Source organism: Crinia signifera, chromosome 1 (assembly GCF_055691185.1).
Source record: "Crinia signifera chromosome 1, ASM5569118v1, whole genome shotgun sequence".
Classification (NCBI taxonomy): domain Eukaryota; kingdom Metazoa; phylum Chordata; class Amphibia; order Anura; family Myobatrachidae; genus Crinia; species Crinia signifera.
Genome location: NC_139217.1, coordinates 422,660,592 through 422,680,677, shown reverse-complemented (window position 1 = coordinate 422,680,677; position 20,086 = coordinate 422,660,592). Strand labels below are relative to the sequence as shown.

Genomic DNA, 20,086 nt, shown 5'->3' with positions numbered 1-20,086 from the left:
TACTTGAAAGACTTGCCTACACTCGCCTCATACACTTTCTTAACTCGCACAACTTACTGGACCCGCTTCAGTCAGGCTTTCGTGCCCAACACTCCACAGAGACAGCACGGATTAAAGTTGTGAATGATCTGGTCACTGCTAAGTTTAAAGGCCACTATTCACTACTAATTCTTCTAGATATCTCGCTGCTTTTGACACTGTTGACCACACACTTCTCATACAAACACTACAATCCCCAGGTCTTAAAGACACAGCCCTCTCTTGGTTCTCATCCTACCTATCTAACTGCTCCTTTAGTGTTTGTTTCTCTGATTCTACCTCCTCTTCGCTACCTCTTTCAGTTGGAGTACCTCAGGGTGCAGTTTTAGGTCCTCTGCTTTTCTCAATCTATACCTCATCTCTTGGCAAACTAATCAGCTCTTTTGGATTTCAGTATCATCTGTAAGCAGATGATACTCAGCTCTACCTGTCCTCCCCGGACCTGTCCCCATCTGTATTGGGCCGTGTCTCTGCCTTTCTGCTGTTTTATCCTGGATATCATCTCGCCACCTCAAACTTAATATTTCAAAAACAGAATTAAATTTCCGCCATTAAATAGTAGTTACCACCCATTGACTATTCAAAGCCTCCTCCTGTGAAACGGAGTCGAGCGCACGGAGCTCCGTTTGCTGCACGTACTCCCGGCGGGCAAAATCTTGCAAGATCACCCGACCCGGAAGTAACGCCAGCCAGCGTTGTAGCCTCCGTGGACCAAGAGCTGCCGGAGCCGGACTGAGCTCCCAGCCCAGGAAGCAAGACACCGGCAACGAGGGACCGATACCCAGGAAGTGCGGGTGGTGCACCACCAGAGGTAAGGGACGCCGCCCTCGGGTGCCACCCAGCACTGACCCTCACCACCCACCTACGGATCTCCATCTGCCCCCGCCACTCTTGCCCCTTTGGACAATAGACTTATTTCCACTCCAACAAATCCACCTCGAGGAGCTGGAGCATAAGAGACCATATTTCAACACTGCTACCCATGGTCCTGACCTTTCCAATTGACCTACAGACTTTTCCCTCACTCAGAGACACAGACTGACTACCATCCTGACAACTACCATCCTAACCTGACGGAGTTAGTTAGCCTCAGAGAGCGAACTGTGATAGGTAACTGGAAACGGATTATCTGACCCGCAGCAGCAGCACGCTGCCTAGGTGTTATCCTTGACTGAACTTTCCTTTGTACCCCACATTCAATCTGTCTCAAAGTCATGCCACATGCACCTAAAAACACATTCAAATTTCGCCCTTACCTTACACAAGACACTGCAAAAACTATAATCCTTGCTCTCATCATCTCACGCATTGATTATTGCAATAGTCTCCTTATTGGCCTTCCCCAATACAGACCATCATGAATGCAGCTGCAAGGCTAATCTTCTTAGCAAGACATTCAACGTCTGCAAAGCTACTCTGTCACTCACTTCATTGGTTCCCTGTATTCTACCGTACTCAATACAAAATTATTTTACTTACACACAAAGCCATAAACCAAACTACAACAAAAAATATATATCTTCTCTTATCTCAAAATATCTTCCAACCCGACCTCTACGCTCCTCCCAAGATCTGCATCTCTCATCCACACTCATTACTCGCTCCCATTCCCGATTGCAAGATTTTCTTCGGGCTGCACCCACTCTGTGGAATGCCCTCCCAAGCACAATAAGACTCTCCCCCAGTCTCCAAACCTATAAACGTTCCCTGAAAAAACTCATCTCTTCAGGCAAGCTTATCAAATTCCAGAACCAGTCACGGAACCTAGCATTCTGGTGGAATCGATGCAATAAAGAATACAGTATCTATCCTTATGTATCAATGCCTATTTCCCTATAGATTGTAAGCAGGGCCCTCCTACAGTTTGACTTTCTGTAAATACCCTGTTTGTTGTATCACTGTCTCCTTTTGTAAAGCGCAACGGAATATGCTACGCTATATAAGAAACTGTTAACAAATAAATAAATAATACCTACCAGTATTGTCATCATAGGATCGGTCAAAAAACACCACAAGCTCCAGTTACTGTACACATGGGTTCACTATGGGGATACTTACCAAGACGTATATTTTCAGCTTTTTCCTTTAGTTCTGTTACTAGGGCTTTCATCCGGTCATAGCTTTCCTATATAATAATAAACAAGTGCAAATTTGGTTATTTTACTAATACTGTTTATAAACCTAATGTACTATTGTTTATTTATTGGAAATGAATTAATGGATGAAAAAATATAACAAAGCTGTTACACCACTATATCCAGTACAATTACCTCCTTAGATGGTGGCAGTATATAGTGTATATAAGAACAACAGGGTATTTCCGAAAAATGAGTGCTAAGGAAATCATGATGCCAACAGGCAAACATTTGATTGGTTGGCATTGGCAACAGCAATTCTTTCATAGCAGTAACAACATATCTTGCAAACAATCATGAATGCAATTTATATTTAACCAATGATTTAAGTTCTATGTCTACCTATGGCATACCCATACCATATTGCCAAGATTATAAAGGGATTTCCATGTCACTATGCTGTCGGTAGGTAAGTGCAGACTATAAACAATAGTTATCATAATCTTTTTAAAATATTTTAAATCTGTGAGTCCGGTGGTATTATTTATTTACAGTTTCTTATATAGCGCAGCAGATTCCGTTGCATTTACAAATGTTGACAACACTGAAAGCACAAACTGGGTAAAACAGACATACATGGAAGGAGGAGGGTGTAATGTAGTGTTCATTCTAGCACCCCGCTGCCTGGGGTGTCGCTGTCTGCTGTAGTGCTTCTAGCACAGTGTGGTCTGTATATCAGCACCGATATGCAAACCAGACTTGTGCTAGAAACACCACAGCAGACAGCGACACCCCAGGAAGGAACAGGAACTGCATGGGTTTTCAAAGATAGCGGGTGCTAGAATGAACACTAGTAATGTACATATAAAATATTGGAAATAATGTTATTGCCATAACTAATGGTGGCCATACACTACAGCGACTTCTCCCTTCAGACGTCACCAGCGATCCCCCTTGATTCCCCCGCGACCTTTCTGGGTGGCAGGATCGCATGTGGTCCTTTTGCATGAGATATATTGCATGTGATACCAGACAAGCCTGCCCAGCTCAGAACCAATTATAGAGATTGCTTGTGCAGCAGTGCGACTTGCAGGCTACAGTGTGATGCACACAGGACCACACATTGTATCGGACCTGCTGCAATTCACGTCTCTTTTCCTCCAATTAAACCCCACCCGCTGAGCTGTCAATCACCGGCAGCTCTCAGTAGATCGCTGTACACACACAGCAGGATGCGCCGATATATCTTTAGATATATTGGGCATCGGCTGTGTTGCACAGCCGATGCGATATATCTGCGAACTACTGTACACCTTTCACAGATATATCACTCATACGAACGCCCGATACATCGGCCAGTGTGTACGCAACTTTAGCCCTCAGAGTTAAAGCTTTAGCAATTTTCAGCCTTTTAGGGTTCAATACTATCAAATACGAAGGATGTAAGGCAGGGGTGGGGAACCTTTTTTGTGCCAACGGCCATTTGTATGGGGAAAAAATCCGGTACTTGTTTCCTAGCACGGCACCACCGATTGTAATTGTATGCCATTGGGTCGGAAAAATCTGTCAAATCGCATGCGATGCGACCGATTTTTACATTGGACCCAATGTTAAATGGTCCCCGAGACCCGATTTTACATTGGAACCAATGTTAAATGTCCCCCAGACCCCATTTTTATTGTTTACCCACCCTGATGGGTAATTACTATGTCAAATGCCCCCTATTGCTAACGCCACAATCAACATCAACCCAAAGCGTGGCGAGCGCAGCAAGCCCGCGAGGGGCGGCGGTACGCGTCCTCCGACCTTTTCATACCCCCACTATCCACGTCGGCGTGGAGTTGATTTTATATAGTGTGGCGAGCGCAGGGAGTCATCGAGCCCGAAGCGTGGCGAGCACAGCGAGCCCCGCGAGGGGACGCGGAATATATGTGAAGTAATCTGCGTCCGCTTGCCACGCTGTGCTCGCCACACTATATAAAATCAACTCCACGCCAGGGGGGGGTATAAAAAGGTCGGAGGACACGTTACGCTGCGCTCGCCACGCTTCGGGTTGGCGTTGATCATGGCGTTAACAATGGGGGGTCATTTCACATACAAATTACCCATCAGGGTGGGTATACAATCAAAAATTGGGTATGGTAGGCCATTTAACATTGGTTCCTATGTAAAATCGGGTCCATCGCATTGGTGGCATCGCATTCCATTATAAGGGCATGCGATGCGACCGATTTTATACGGCCATTCAACATTAAATACAATGTGAAATCGGGTCCATCGCATCGGTCGCATGCCATTATAATGGCAGGCGATGCGACCGATTTTAAAATTGTAAGGAAAGCTCTTAAAAAGCCCGAAATCGGGTCGGTCGGGTCCCATCGCATACCTTAAGTTAAGGTATGCAATGGGACCCGACGGGTGCGTGCTAGGAAACAAGTACCAAAAATCCTTCAGGAACCATATGTTAATGTGTTATCTTACAAATTGTCCTGCTGCAGCTATCCCACGCTCCGGCGGCTGCCGCAGAATAGGACTGGCAGTCTCCGGCTGCTGTTGATTAAGAAGAATCTCACGAGAACTACCAACCTCTAGCGAGAATTCCCCTGTACTTGACTCCCTGCAAAGCCGCCGGGCAGGTGGGAGGGTCACTCAGACCGGCTACGGGGGCCGCATACGGCCCCCGGGCCTGAGGTTCCCCACCCCTGATGTGAGGTGACGTTGCCACAGCATTTTAATGCTGGAAACAGCACTTGAACTCTCATTCATGAATTTGCAGCAAAATGACTCTCTACCTTATGGGGCAGCAAGCACTTTTGTGGGACTTCCAGCTGCTGTAAAGTGTAGCCAGCTAATAGGATCGACCCCATAGATTACTGCTGCTTTAAACCTACAGACAGAATTCTACCCAGGTCTGCAACTTTCTATATTAAACAATTTTTTTAATCAAGTTTGAGTTCTACATTTCTCTTAACCAAACGTGTATCCTGACCTTCAGGGAACATTAGCCACAGCCAGCAGGATATGCTCAGCCTACAGAACAGGGACTTGTACTGTAAACAATATAGCCGCGGGTACTGTACAATATACAAGGAGCCTTATCCAGCAAACACCTGGAAAATTGCTGGATCTAAGCAGCTGCTATTCATTTTATTTAGTTTCTTATATATCGCAGTGCGCTTTACAATTGTAGATAGTGATAGAACTGGGTAACAACAGACAGACTTGGAGGGCCCTGCTGCAAGCTTATACTCTATTGTACTGTAACCCAGAATTGCATATACACAAACACCGAGTATACAAACCGAGTATACAAACAAGAGAGACATACATGTGCATGTGATCAGAGGCATACATGTGCATGTAACCATTTAAAGCTCCTCAATGTGTGCACAGCAGTCACCGGTCCAGGTGCAGGCCGGTGTATATGGCACAGAGGATGGGGAGGACAGAGGCAGTGTTACCGCTGTGTGACCCTGACTGTCAGGCCTAATGTACCTGGTAAGCCGGGGAGCCAGTGTCGGGCCTGGATCCGATTGTGGCCACTTTGTCTCCGTGGTAGAGTCGCCGGAGAGACCCCCTGGAGAAGCCTCTCAGGAGAGCCCACCGGGGCACCATTGTGTGCAGCATGACCGAATGCACACAGCCCAGCACGGTACCCTGTAGCCGGGTGGGAGCCTGAGAGGACGCGCTGAGCACTGGCTGGGGGAGGACACACCTCCCGCCTGTCACATACACACTGTCACTGCGCCTGCGCACACACCCTGCCCCTGCACCAATCACAGCCTCTGTCGCTGCCCCGGATCCCCCGCCCCATCATCTGCACGCTTCAAGACGCAGTACTATAGGGCTAACCATCCTTGTCATCGACATCACAACCATCGATGGCTATGGTACAAATAGTCATCGATGGTAGCATAATAAATTACCATGGATGGTTTTACCTAACCTATCTACTATGGTCATCCAATTTTTTTTTAACTGACGGTCCCGTGGGCCAATCAGAACCTGGGGGCGGGGCTTCATGGATGTCGGGCAGAGTTATCCTGTGTGAAAAATAAATAAAAACTATTTGGTTATCCTGGTGGCATCAGCTCATATGGTCATTGATTGTTGACATATTAGGTCGACACCAGAAAAAGGTCAACATAGCTAAGGTTGAAATAGTCGGAAGGTGAACACAAACATTCAATCAACAATAGGAAGGTTGACAGGAGTTTTTGACTTTTTTTGGCCTTAATGTCAACATAGTCAACATAGACACCATCTAAGTGTATTGCGTCTCCCCATGCTTTGGACACTATTATATTCTCCCACCTGCTGTAGTGGATGGTAGGGTATGAAATACCACCTGTCGGCACAAGTCGGCTATAAAAGAAACAAGAAAACTCATGTCAACCTTTTGACTCTCGACCTTCCCATTGTCGACCTAATGCTTGTGTTGACTTTCCAACCCTATCGACCTTAGCCATGATGACCTAATTCAGGTGTCGACCAAAGCCCTGTCGATCTTCAGTGGTCGACCTAATGTATGTCGACCGTCATAGGGTCGACCTAGTAACCATATCCCGTGTCATCAATGGAGGGGAACCATCTGATTCTCCCCCATTGATGGCAAAACTATTCTAGATCGGCCTTAAACCTGATGGCCAATGACCATCCCTATGTACTGTAGCATGCACTGTAATATGCAATGCATGCAACTGTACAATATCAAACAAACACATTTACATTAGGGGCACACTGTTCTCATGCAGTATTAATTATACAGAGCAGTACAAATCAGGGGCGGAACTACCGCCGGTGCAGTGCACCGGGGCCCAAGGGGTTAAAGGGGCCCGGTGCCACCATCTGCCCGGCATGAAGTAAGAAAGTACTTTCTTCTTTCATTTTATATGTGCGGCGCTGCCGTAGGGGTGTACGCAGCCGGGCGGCAGGTGCATGTCAGACACCCATGGATGCAGAGGCAGCAGCACTCTGTACCTCTGCATCCAATGCGGTCCGGTGACAATCATTCTGGACTGGTCTCTGTTAGTAGCTCTAGCAACAGGCAGCCAATCGCAAGGCTGCCTGTTGCTGCTCTCACACAGGGCCTTATTCTAGTTCACTCTTTCTGACAAAACCTTTCTTAGATGGACAAAACCATGTGCACTGCAGGGGAGCAGATTTAAAATGAGCAGAGAGAATTAGATTTGGGTGAGTTATTTTGTTTCTGTGCAGGGCAAATACTGGCTGCTTTATTTTTACACTGCAATATAGATCTCATTTTGAAGTAAAACCCCACCCAAATCTAATTCTCTCTGCACAAGTAACATCTGTCCCACCTGCAGTGCACATGGTTTTGTCCCTCTAAGAAGGAATTTGTCAGAAAGAGTGAACTAGAATAAGGCCCACAGTCTCGGAGTCAGGCTCAGACAGGAAGTGGATTCCAGGCTGACCTGAGTAACCACAGAACAAGACTCGAGGAGGAGCGACAGGGGAATCAAATATGGCAGTGCTGCTAAAGTTAAGTTACTTTAAAGGGAGTTGGGGGCCGCGGCTGATACTTCTCACATTATAAGGAGGAGGGGAAGGGGCGCATAAAACTTCTTAAATAAAATAACAAAAATGGGGGCTGGAGGCACAGCAACATTTTAAAATATAAGGGGGGGGGGGGGGCACAAAAAAAAATATATAAACACTAAAAAAGCCTAAAAATATAATGGGGACACAAACCCTAATCATCCCAGCCTCTAACTCTAACCATACACCCCCCTCCCCTGCAGCCTAAAATTAATTATACACTACCCAGTAGCCTAACCCTAACTATACATCCCTTAATAGTCTAACCCTATATATACACCCCCCCCCACAGCCCAAACATTCACCACCCACCTGCAGCCTAACCCCACCCATCCCCCTCCCCACAGCCTAAACCTAACCATACACTCCCCTCCACAGCCTAACTATACACCCCCGTGCAGCCTATAATATGAACCACACAGGCACACACCCCGCAGTCTATAACCCTTACCATATACACACACCCGCAGTCTATAACCATTAACAACCCCCCCACCACCACCAGGGCAGCCGAGAGTGGGGAGGACCGGGTACTGATTACCCGGACCCAGGCTTGCTGGAGGGACCCGGCAGGGGCCCTGGTCTGATCCCTCCATTCCCCCTCCGTCCCTCCCGAGCAGCATATACTTCTACAGTATGTGCTGTGCTGACAGCAGTCTCAGCATTAGCGTCTCACTGACAGCGTGAGAGCTAGTGCTGAGCCTGCTGTCATCACAGCACATGCTGTAGGTTTGGTTCTGCTGCTGAGTTTAGAGTTTTCTTTCACCCCCTCTAAACATTTTGGGGGTGTGGCCTAAGTGCGGGAGGCGGCCACACCTCCCACACTTAGGCCATATCCCCAAATTTTTACCGGGGCCTGGCATTCCTGTCGGCTGCCCTGCCCCCCACATACACACACCTACAACCTATATCCATAACCATATACACACATCCCCTAGCCTGTAAACCTAACCACACCCACGCAGCCTATAACCCTAACCAGACACACACCCTGTAGCCTATAACCCTAACCATACACACACACACACACACCAAGCAGCCTGTAACCCAAACCACGGTACTTGTTAGTTTCACGGCAGCAGCACAAGGACGCTGAAGCTATGACTATTGGCAGCTTGCCAGATTGCCTTAAGCTACGCTATTAGCGTAGCGCCTGTTTGAATTCTGGCAGCTTGCCAGCTTCTTAGTTGTTTCGTTTCAGGGCGGCAGCGCTTGCCGCCTTCTGTAATGTACGTTATCAGCGTGCTACGCTGACTCCTCCAAGGCAGCCCAGCGCTGCTACTCCTAAGCTCCTGTGAAGCCTAGCGAGCGCCACTTACACAGCGCTTGTGCCCACATGATATCCTCTCTCCTGTGGAGAGGGGATCATGAGGGTGCCGGCGGAGAGGCGCTCCATCTTTGTGATACGTAGGAGCGTCTCAGACGCTCCAGCAGCAATGCAATGATACACTGTCATCTGTGCGCTGACAGGTCATTGTGGTGCCACAATGACCTGTCAGCGTAGTGACTCGGCGGCAGCTCAGTGCTGACAGTGCGTCTGAATTTTCCGTCTACTGCTTAGACGCTATAGCGTCCAAGTAGTAGATGGAAAATTCAGTCGGGTACATAGTGGTGCAATGTGCAAAACACTATTAAACCTGTTCACAATGACAGTAGTCGACGTAACAGCTGTCGACCTTGTTTATTTCACAATCCACGCCATCCCGAATCGTGGCGAGTCCCGCGATGGGACGCGGTACGCGTACTCCCGACCTTTTCATACCCTCACTATCCACGTCGGCGTACAGTTGACTTTATATAGTGTGGCGAGCGCAGCAAGCCCCGTGAGCGGACGCAGATAACTTCACATGTATTCTGCATCCCCTCACCACGATTCGGGCTCGGTGTGCTTGCGACACTATATAAAATCAACTCCACGCTGACGTGGATAGTGGGGGTATGAAAAGGTCGAGAGGACGCGTACCACATCCGCTCGCCATGCTTCGGGATGGCGTGGATGGTGGGGGTGTTTCAGGAACACATTCACACCTGCAAAATCATACACCTGAGACACTAATGACGATATGTGTTAACTGTTTTTTTTAGTAAAAGATGAATGAGGAAAAAATTGATTACATGATAATACAATTAATTAGAAGAACAATAAAAAGACAGAAAAAACAAGATAATCTAGGAAAAAGTCATTATTGAAGAACAACAGTGCCGTCATCAGCACTTGCAGAGGAAGCAGCTGTGGACGTGGACGCTGACGACTTTGTCGGCCTGGGGGAGCAGGGTCAGCGCCTGCAGAATGCGCTTAAAGGAGTCCGCCGCGCCAAGACTCTTCCTCTAGATAAATTCCTGGAGGTATGAGCCCAGGTGATGACGCACAGTCCCCCTTTGGCGCTTATTCCGCCACTTACAGGATCCCCACAGCCTTTCTATGTTCTGCGTATGCACGCCGTTCTCTGGATACACGAAGTGGAATCGATGATTGACCCTGGCGTGATGAAAGACAGCCTGCTCTAGCTGGTCGGTCTGGTATGCCCTCCAGCAGTCGCTGTATATCGTGGTCCCTGGGAGCATGTGTCTCTCGATGGCAGCCATGAGCCTGCTGGCATCCCGCCTCTTAACTGCCATCAAGAAACACTCTCCGGTCTGTCTGGAGATGCCCCCAAAGACCCACTGCTGGGGCATTAGGCATCCGACATTGGCCTTTCGACGGGCAAAAAGGCTCTCATCGACCTCCACTATGCTGCCTGGCCCACCAATCTTCTGCTGAGGCTGCGACAGGAGGTCAACAGCACATGCCTGTTGTACTGGACAGTGGTGGCCTGGGACACGGAGAGGTGGCGTTTGGAGAACCGCACACTGGTCAGCTCTTCAGCCCAGCAAAATACAAAATGCAGGAGGGTCACAAAGGTCAAGTGGCATCCTGCAAACCACGGAGCAGCCCTCAAACTGACCTTTCTGCCACAGGCCCTGATATGGCAGCGCCACATCTGCTCCCTAACAGAGAGCCTCATCGGGTGCCCATTGGGGCAGGTCTGGGCCCTACAGAAAAGACACTGCCTCCTCCTTACTCTGAGGCAGAGTGAATATAGTCAGCTGCATCTCCCAAAAATGCTACCCCGCTGGGGTGCAAGGCTACTAGAGGCCTGGAGGAATACTAAGTCAAATTATCTCAAATGCTACATGCATGTGATCCTAATGTAAACCCGACTACATAGTCAGATCCCACACTGGATTGTATTGTGCGTACACACCACAACCAGCTCTATATGTTCCAACTTCCAATGACCAGGAATACCGAAGGTTATCCTGTGGAGAAAATTACACTTCAGAGTCCACCGTTGGTGACGTTTGCCATAGTGCCCTGTCAGAACATGAAATAACCCCTGGTATTGTGGGGACTGAATCCTTATAGCCGTGCGCCTTGTCTACTTAAAAGACGGGAGCGTTGCTGATTGAGCTATTGCTCTATTAGGGTAAAACAGGCCTGGACTATGTTCCAACAGGGTTTAAAAGTTAGCAGAGGTGTCTTACACGAAGTGTCTGGACCAGAACTGTAATGGCTGCACACACTGTGATTTCTAATTGACTTGCTATGGAAAACTTTGCTAACTCATACAAGTCATGCTATCTGCATTAGACATTGCTGCCCTTGCCTTCGATTAATGGAGTGACCTCTGTGTCACTCTGATAGCAGGGTATAAGACTTCCTGCTGTCCTCTGTATGACCTAGCTGGCAGCAAACTGTCCCCCCATAAACTGTAATCTGAGAACACAGTATATTTCTGGAAGAAAGCAAGAAGGGGTTTTTATTTTGTCAGCCAGCAGATACACATTGCACAATTAGAGGCTTATTGCAGAAATCTAACGATCTCTATGTCACAGAGGAAAAATACATCAGGGAAGGCAACAGGGACATGCCTCAGATGACAGTGTAAACGGAGTTATACACTTTCCACCTGCCAATATATACACCACACACACAGGGAGAGTAGGTATAGGTAACCAGAGATAGAATCAGAATCAACTTTATTGGCCATGTATGCTTGCGCACACTAGGAATTTTTTGTGGATTTACAGTGCAGCATCAAGCAGGGATGAAGGGGGGGGGGGGAGGCATTACATACATTACATTAAGACATTACATGTGGGGAACACATGCCCACCGAGTTGCACAGCGCCTAGGCAGCCATCAGCGGCGTCACTGCTACAGCCAGGTAGGTAACATTAAGCAGAGACAGTACAATTATCACACAGGGAACACATACCCACCAAGCTGAACAGTGCCTAGGCAGCCATCAGCGGCGCCACTGGTCGCTGAAACAGCCAGGTAGGTAACAATACAAGCAGAGACAGTACAGTTATCACACGGGGAACATATTTGGCTGAGCTGCACAGCTCCTAGGCAGCCATCAGCGGCGCCATCTTGATTATGCTGCTCAAATGCATCAGTAATAATAATATTTGTATTTATGAACCACTTTTCTTCCTAAGCTGACACACCCTGCCAGCTTGTTGCTGGCAGGGTGTGCAACCAGTGAAGGTACAGCATACAGGCTTTGCATACAGTGGGGGTAGAGGTATATGATGAAGATCATGGTGAAGAAACAGTAAAACAAAGAGTAATACATAGCTTTCCTCAGCTCAGAGGCGGAGACAGATAGTAATTTGGGAAAAGCAAAATAGAATGTGGCAGTGTTTCGGTTTATGTCCAAACTCCAGTTCTAACTCATTGCTTGCTTTAGATGACTTGCTTCAGATGATGATGCCAGACAAGCCTTGGCCAGGCTTCTCCAAATTTCCCATTTTAAAGGAAAGTTAGGTCAGCTGGTACAGGGGGAGGGGTTGGTGTTTGCACACATTGCTCAGCTTATCTGATTAAAGGTGGGGGATGTTGTAGGCTCCCAGTAGCAAAACACATTTCCATTGCAGACTGTTCTTTTAAATGAGAAGCATCAGGTTTTGAAAAATGGCATTCATGTACCTGTACAGAGGAGATGGTTTGAAAACTTCATTCCAGTTCTAACTCATTGCTTGCTTTAGATGACTTGCTTCAGATGATGATGCCAGACAAGCCTTGGCCAGGCTTCTCCAAATTTCCCATTTTAAAGGAAAGTTAGGTCAGCTGGTACAGGGGGAGGGGTTGGTGTTTGCACACATTGCTCAGCTTATCTGATTAAAGGTGGGGTATGTTGTCACTGGATAAGAGAGACAGTATAAGGAGATGAGCTGCCACAGGCCAATCAACAACACCATGGTATATAACACAGGAGTGCTATGAGCCCAATACTGTCCCACTATGCTCTAAACCCCACTGTCTGATCACAGAACCTGGGGGAGCTACTGCATTCAATATGCAGTTAACCAGGACAAGCTTGAGCACAGCCCTGGCATTAGTAGTCAGGAGCCTCCAGCAGCGTGCAATGGCGGCAAGTATGTTAAAATCACCGCCAGAACCGTGTGATAGCTGGGAAAGTACCATGGTCTCTGGGAGCAAACCCTGCGGTAAGCTCCCCTCCTGACCAGCTCTGTCCTTACAATGGCGTCCCTTTTTGAAAGGGTAGCCGCGCCATCAGGCTATACTCATATGCCCAGGCTGGCCGGTGGTACTTGGGCCAGCCTTGCAATGTGTGCAGGACACCAATATAGGAGTCCCTGTGTCACTATCGCTGTCCTCTAAGATTGTACAAGAGGCAGCTACACTGGTACAGCTAACACCTATACTTCTGACATGCAGTGATGGTGTTAACACAGGTATGAGACATAGCACAATGCGAATAATAATAAAAGTGGCACTGAGCTCCGCAAAGCACAAAGGCCGGCAGGAGCATAAAGTACTGTACCCTGTGCTCCAGTAGGAGAGGTACAGGTGGGATTTGCCCATATGGCCCAGCAGTGAAGAGATGGAACTCCAGAACGGCAAGAAGCTCTCTGTGTCCTTCTTACACTTGCAGCAGGCAGGCAGGAAGAGATCAGGGCTGGAAACCCCGTGGGTACATCCTAGCTCCTGTCTCCGGGGGAGGGGCTGTGTGAGGAGAGGCTCCCTTCCCCCTACTAGCAAATGGCCACCGGGATTTCATGACTCATGCAGCGTCGGTAAAATGGCGGGGATCCGGCTCTTGCCGGGCGGCCCCGCATACCGACGCCGCTGCCCACACTCAAAGTCTCCCTGGTGGTCCAGCGGGACAGACTGCACAACACTACGAGAGGCGGCGGTTCTGCCGCTTGCTAGTGCAGCCCGGCGATCCCCCCCGCCGGGCTGCTGAGCCGCTATACCTGCGCGCGCAATCGGCGGGGAGCGCGTTACCTGAAAGCGGTTGTCACCGCTGAAGTCCCGGTCCCCGTCGCGGCTGCTCTCCTCAGTCCCTGGAGCCAGCCGACACCAACATTGTGGAAGCCACGTGGGAGGTGTGCGGCTGCCGGGTGATGGAGCGCAGTGCCGGGGTCTAACAGACCCCTAGCGCTGCTGCTCTGTCACTGACCAATAGTCAGTGTAAAAATAAGAATAAAAAAAAATAATTAAAAAACGAAGTTTAAGCTGCTTTGACAGCAGCCCTTTCAAAATGCGTGTTGGCTCCTGCCAGCACAATCAAAACTGAAAGTAAGCTAGCCTAGGAGGCGGGGTAGAGGAGGGAGGAGCCAGGGCTGTCTTTGGGCAGTCTAGAAGTTTTAAACCTTTCTGGTGCTGGAATTGGTCGTGACCTCACTCCTTACCCAATGTTATCCCTGGGGCCCCTGACGTCTGCCGCAGAAGAAAAACTATTAAAGCAGTTCTAACTTATTTGCATAAATGGGTGCGCTTTAATTTGTTTACCCAATCAGCTGCAGGCTGCATCCATCATCAGTGTGTGACTTAGGCCAGGTAGTAGCACCTGCATATTAGCTACTGTTTTAGCATTTTAGTGTCAATTTTTGATTACAGCCCCACACCGGTACTTTGGCTCCCTTTAATTGTGTTTTCTAGCCACCAGTCATACAGAATTGTGTTCCTGTTTTAACTCAGAAAAAAAAGCGGTACTTATGTAGTATCTGGGCTGCCGATTTTTTGATTGTATGCCTTAAGTTAAGGCATACAATCAGATGCGATGCGATGCGATGACCCGATTTTTCCATAGGATTCAATGTTAAAATGGACTGAGTCCATTTTAACATGGAATTCAATGGGAAAAAGGGGTCCTTTTCATACCCCTACTATCCAAGTGGGCATGGAGTTGGATATAAACCTGTGGCGAGCGTAGCGAGCCACCGAGCCCGAAGCGTGGCGAGCGAAGCGAGCCCCGCGAGGGGACGGTATTCTGTGTCCCCTCGCGGGGCTCGCTACGCTTCGGGCTCGGTGGCTCGCTACGCTCGCCACAGGTTTATATCCAACTCCATGCCCACTTGGATAGTAGGGGTATGAAAAGGACCCCTTTTTCCCATTGAATTCCATGTTAAAATGGACTCAGTCCATTTTAACATTGAATCCTATGGAAAAATCGGGTCCATCGCATCGCATCGCATCGCATGCGATTTGGTCGGGTGCGATGCGATGCGATGGACCCGATTTCAAAATCGGCAGCCCAGTTACTACACAAGTACCAAAAAAGCTATTGCGCACAACAAGAAAAAGGTGCACGTTGTGTTAAAAAAAAAATTAAACAATATCCAGACTAATATTGGTTGAGCAAATAACTACTGAAAGATTGGACTGGTGTATGGTGAAAGGGGTGTTTAAACCTGCAGCAAACAAGATTTGCTTTCATTTTGTAAACACGACTACCTCCCCCCAACATTTAAAATGTGCTATTTTGCTACAGGCTGACCCACTTTTTATGTACAATAAAATGAGTTAATAAATGCTTAACACTTTCAGTGCCAAGTGAATGTGTCAAAATAGGTGTGAAAATTGCCAAACATTTTTATTCATGACAATGACCTGTAATGTATACCTCACAGATGGTGCCGCTCTCATCTGAGCGGCTTCCTGTGCCGCCCTCCAGCCGGCGAAAGGGACGTGGGTACTCTGGAGGAACCCTGTGTGCCTCATTCTTGGCAATGGATAAGTGAGCGTGAGACACTCACGCGTCCACATCCGCCAGCTCACCCTCCGCCAACAGCAGTCAAATACTGCTACCTGGCACACTGGTGGCAACAGGGAGAGTGGCCCCTCTGTATATAGGAAATGTAATCTTTTTTTTTTTTAACACAATATTTTTATTTGAATTTATATAACAAATGTGAGCGACGTTGGCATTTTTAGTGGATATTGTGAACATCTCACAGAGATGTTGCCACTCAAAGGGTTAATGAGGATCCAGCTATTCTAAAACAGTAGGTAGACATGGAAGGGATCCATAACTGAAGATGAAATCAAGAGTATTAAGTGTGGACGATGTGCAAAACAAAAATTCAGACAACAAAACTTATATAAAATACTTTAATTTATTTAAACACTGTACATTTTATACATACTTACAGTCCTCCCCCCCCCCCCCCCCCCCCCAAAAAAAAACATTTTGCAGGTGCAGAAATCATAAAAGTGGCAAACTCCATTATTTAGTCATACATGGAACCTCATAAAATGTTTTCTGGATAGATCACTTCCAAAAATAGTATACACTCGCAGAAACATCTCTAGAAATAAGTCTCTTTCCTTAAGTATTTATGGTTGAAAAAAAGCAAATACAATATGTATGATGCAATTTAAATTAAAAACAAATAAAACTCCACTTTATCGCAAATGTAGGACGCTTCTATGGACGTACTATCACCAGTTGATCATGGAAGGAATCCCTGTGTACATCACACTTCCTCGCTACAAAACAAAACACTACTGTATGGGGAACATTTGGCACCGGAAACAGCTGAAGATATAATAGCAGTGTACAGTAAATAGTTACCCAGTCACATATCTCAAATTATAGAAAGAAGTACAAGAATTATGTATAGGTTATAAATTTTTAGCAAATATAAGTCTGTATTCTAGTAGTTGTTGCTCTGTAAGCCATTTGACATTTAAAGTGTACCAAGTAAGTCATTGTCTCTGGAATTCCCCTTAAAACCTGTACACCAGGCATTCCCAACCTCGGTCCTCAAGGAACACTAAAGTCTGTCTTGAGGACTGAGGTTGGGAATACCTGCTCTACACTCTGGAAGTCTGCTGCAGATAGGAAAAGACACTTTACTAAGAACCACAGGATTATTTATGAATGTTAGTGAATGGGAAAGCATCTTTGCAGCTCCAATGATGCAGACATATGTTATTTAGGTTATTGTGTGAATTGCCAATCAGCTATGTCATTGGGTTGGAGCCTAAAACTTAAAGGAGTTCCTAACATTCAGCGTAAAGCCTGGTGTGCTGTACACTGAGCATTAGCATGCTTTACATTTCAACTCCAACCCAATGAGAACCAAGTCTTATAAAAGCAGCTTCGTAAATATAGCGCAAGGTTGTTAGTGCGGTGCATCTAGAGCTTTTCCTATGATGACCAGGTTGGTCATGGTTCCACATCTAATAGAGCCAAATTATATAGTCAGAGCTAACGGATATCAACTAATAGCATGGATCCGCGGCTTTACAAGGGGGCTTATAAAGGTGTGCTATGCTAGAAGATGTTACTAGGGTGTGCACCATCCCCGCAGCCAATGATCAAGGGGGTGATCGGAGAGTCCTTGTCCCATGTGCTCCCCCATTACTCTTTAAAGCTCCAGCTGGCAACTCCTGAAGTTGTGTGTCCAGTGTTTAAGATACTGGGGCCTGGGACTAGTCCTTCTTGCTTACTCCCCTATACAGCAAACACTTGTAAGTGGAGCATTAACTAGATTTACTGGCCCAGCATGGCGTTACAGAACTACACATTGCAAAATGGTGAGATAAAAGTTACTTTGTTATTAGTTAGTGGAAACCTTACAGACTGAAAATTATTTTGTTCCTCCCAGAACATTACAGTCAGTAAGCTTAATTGTAAAGAAAGAAGATATAAATGGAAACATGAATGCTAAAATCTGCAAGAACATTGAATTGTGGAATACATAGAACAAATACTGGTACTTGTGGAGTATCACGGCTCCCACGATGGCCATTGCACGGGAAAAAATTGCATGCGATTTTTAACAGAAAAGCATCCAAATGCATTGAAATTAGTATGAAACATGTTCAATGGCCCCCAAATGTCATTTTTGAGGCTGCACCACCCCCACTATCAACGTGAACCCGAAGCGTGGCGAGCGCTGCGAGCCCGCGAGGGGCGGCGGTACGCGTCCTACGACCTTTTCATACCCCCACTATCCACGTCGGCGTGGAGTTGAGAATAGAAAGTGTGGCGAGCGCAGCGAGCCCGAAGCATGGCGAGCACAGCGAGGGGACACGGATACCTTCACAGGTATCCGCGTCCCCTCGCGGGCTTCACAGGTGTCCGCGTCCGCTCGCCACGCTTCGGGCTCGCCACACTTTCTACGGCGATGTGGATAGTGGGGGTATGAAAAGGTCGTAGGACGCGTACCGCTGCACTCGCCACGCTTCGGGTTCGCGTTGATAGTGGGGGTGGTACAGCCTCAAAAATGACATTTGGGGGCCATTGAACATGTTTCATACTAATTTCAATGCATTTGGATGCTTTTCTGTTAAAAAACGCATGCGATCAAATCGCATGCGATTTTGTAAAAAAAAACAACGGTAAAAACCGGCAAAAATCGCATCCCATCGCATGCCACAATATATGGCATGCGATGGGAGCCGTGATAATCCACAAGTACCCAAATACTTATTTTCAAAGGGAACCTAAGTTTACATTTTATGTGTTAGAACGGTATCCTAAGAGGGGATGCACCATTCACCCTCAAGGGCAGCTGCAAACGGAACAAGGAAATGTTTTGGTGTCTTTTGTCTTTGAAATATTAGAAAACTATCTCTGAACAGTAAAGAAAGTACAGCAATGCCATAAAGGTGTTAAAGGAAAAATATTGTTGTAGAAATAGAGTGAGTAGTAGTCATGGTACTGTGCACAGAAAAAGTTTACAATCATTACACTAGCGGAGCCATTTTGCAAAGGTGTCTCCTTGTCATACAAAGAATTCTTCCTGCTTCCTACAATATCCCAGCGACCAAATAGAAAAATGCAACTAAAAGGAAGATTGGTTATGTTCCATATTGGATTTTAATTACAAGTTTGAAAGTTGTAGTGTTTTCCTGCAAAAAAAAAATCGCTGACCATTGTAGAATTTTTCCATAGTATGCAAATGAATCATGGTTGACCACAGATGAAAGAAAAGATCAATATCTACAGTATGTTTGAAGGTTATAAAGGGAGTTCAAAAAGTCACTCCGTAGGGACTGATAGCTAAGCAAGTCACCCACAGACAACGGGCCTGATTCTGGTTCACTCGCAAAAACTAATTCTATCTGTAATGGACAAAACCATGTGCACTGCAGAAGGGTGGGTTTTAAACCTCAAACTGATATCTACTGTACATTGCAGTGTAAAAATAAAAACGGTCAGTATTTTCCCTGCGCAGAAAGAAAATGACACCCAAATCTAACTCTCTCTGCACATGTTACATATTCCCCCCTGCAGTGCACATGCTTTTGTCCATTAGAGAGAGAATTTGCTTTTGCGAGTGAACCAGAATCCGGCCCAATGTGTTTTGAAGCAATGACAACATAATTGTTTATAAACACTTTATTTACATGAAATGAGATAATTTGTAATCTATAGTAAGTGTTGTCCTGCTCCAGCCCCCCGCAGCTGCAGCCAGGAACAGTGCTCACTGCGGAGGGACTTTTGAACTCCCTGTCTAATTTACTCAAGCAGCCTAGTAGTTTTTAAATGACACATAAAGGCCTGTTTATTTAAGACACTCTGATGAGACTGTGCTGCAGATGGACATCAAGGGTATACACTGCTTCAACAAATCATTTTGTGCATCTAGATAGATTATAATCTGAAACAAATGGCCTGAGATTGTTTTCTTCAAAAAATAATAGCAGTTTATGTACCTCTAAGACAAGTTATGTTTTAATGTTTTAATTTTTAAGTGCAGATAAGTAACTTTAAAACTTACTAGTAATTGTTCTATGAAGGCTGCCATTTTTTCTAAGTATCAGGATATCAAAAACAAAAAAAATGACCAAAATACTATCTGACTTTACTGGAATCTAACATCCATCTATGCTTGTACAAGCATATGACTTCCTAAGAACAGTACTAGCATCCTGTAATGCATTGCACAGCAACGTATAGCACCCGACAGCTCAGAAAGAGCCAATAAATAAAAGATAAATAAATAAATATAGCTATGTCCCATCCTGCGACTGTAGACAACGGATATAAAATGAGGCTTTGGTATTTCCCCAAGGGCCTCACTGAGCGTGCTTGTTCCTTGCTGTAGAAGGCACATTGTGCTGATGTTCTGTATAGAAGAGCTGTGCCAATGCAAAAGGTTCC

The 20,086-nt window shown here is 46.5% G+C and overlaps 1 protein-coding gene across 1 annotated transcript in view; it reads right to left on the bottom strand.

Annotated features, from left to right (window-relative positions):
* The window catches only part of MCCC2 (methylcrotonyl-CoA carboxylase subunit 2), a 71,681-nt gene extending 65,830 nt beyond the window's left edge, over nt 1-5,851 (bottom strand). The window contains exons 1-2 of the mRNA XM_083151885.1: nt 5,610-5,851; nt 2,098-2,164 (exon numbers count right to left, since the gene is read on the bottom strand). Of these exons, the coding sequence (XP_083008011.1) occupies nt 2,098-2,164; nt 5,610-5,741 (199 nt within the window). The 5' untranslated portion in view covers nt 5,742-5,851. The remainder of the gene's footprint in view (nt 1-2,097; nt 2,165-5,609) is intronic.
* Between the last annotated feature and the right edge of the window lie 14,235 nt (nt 5,852-20,086).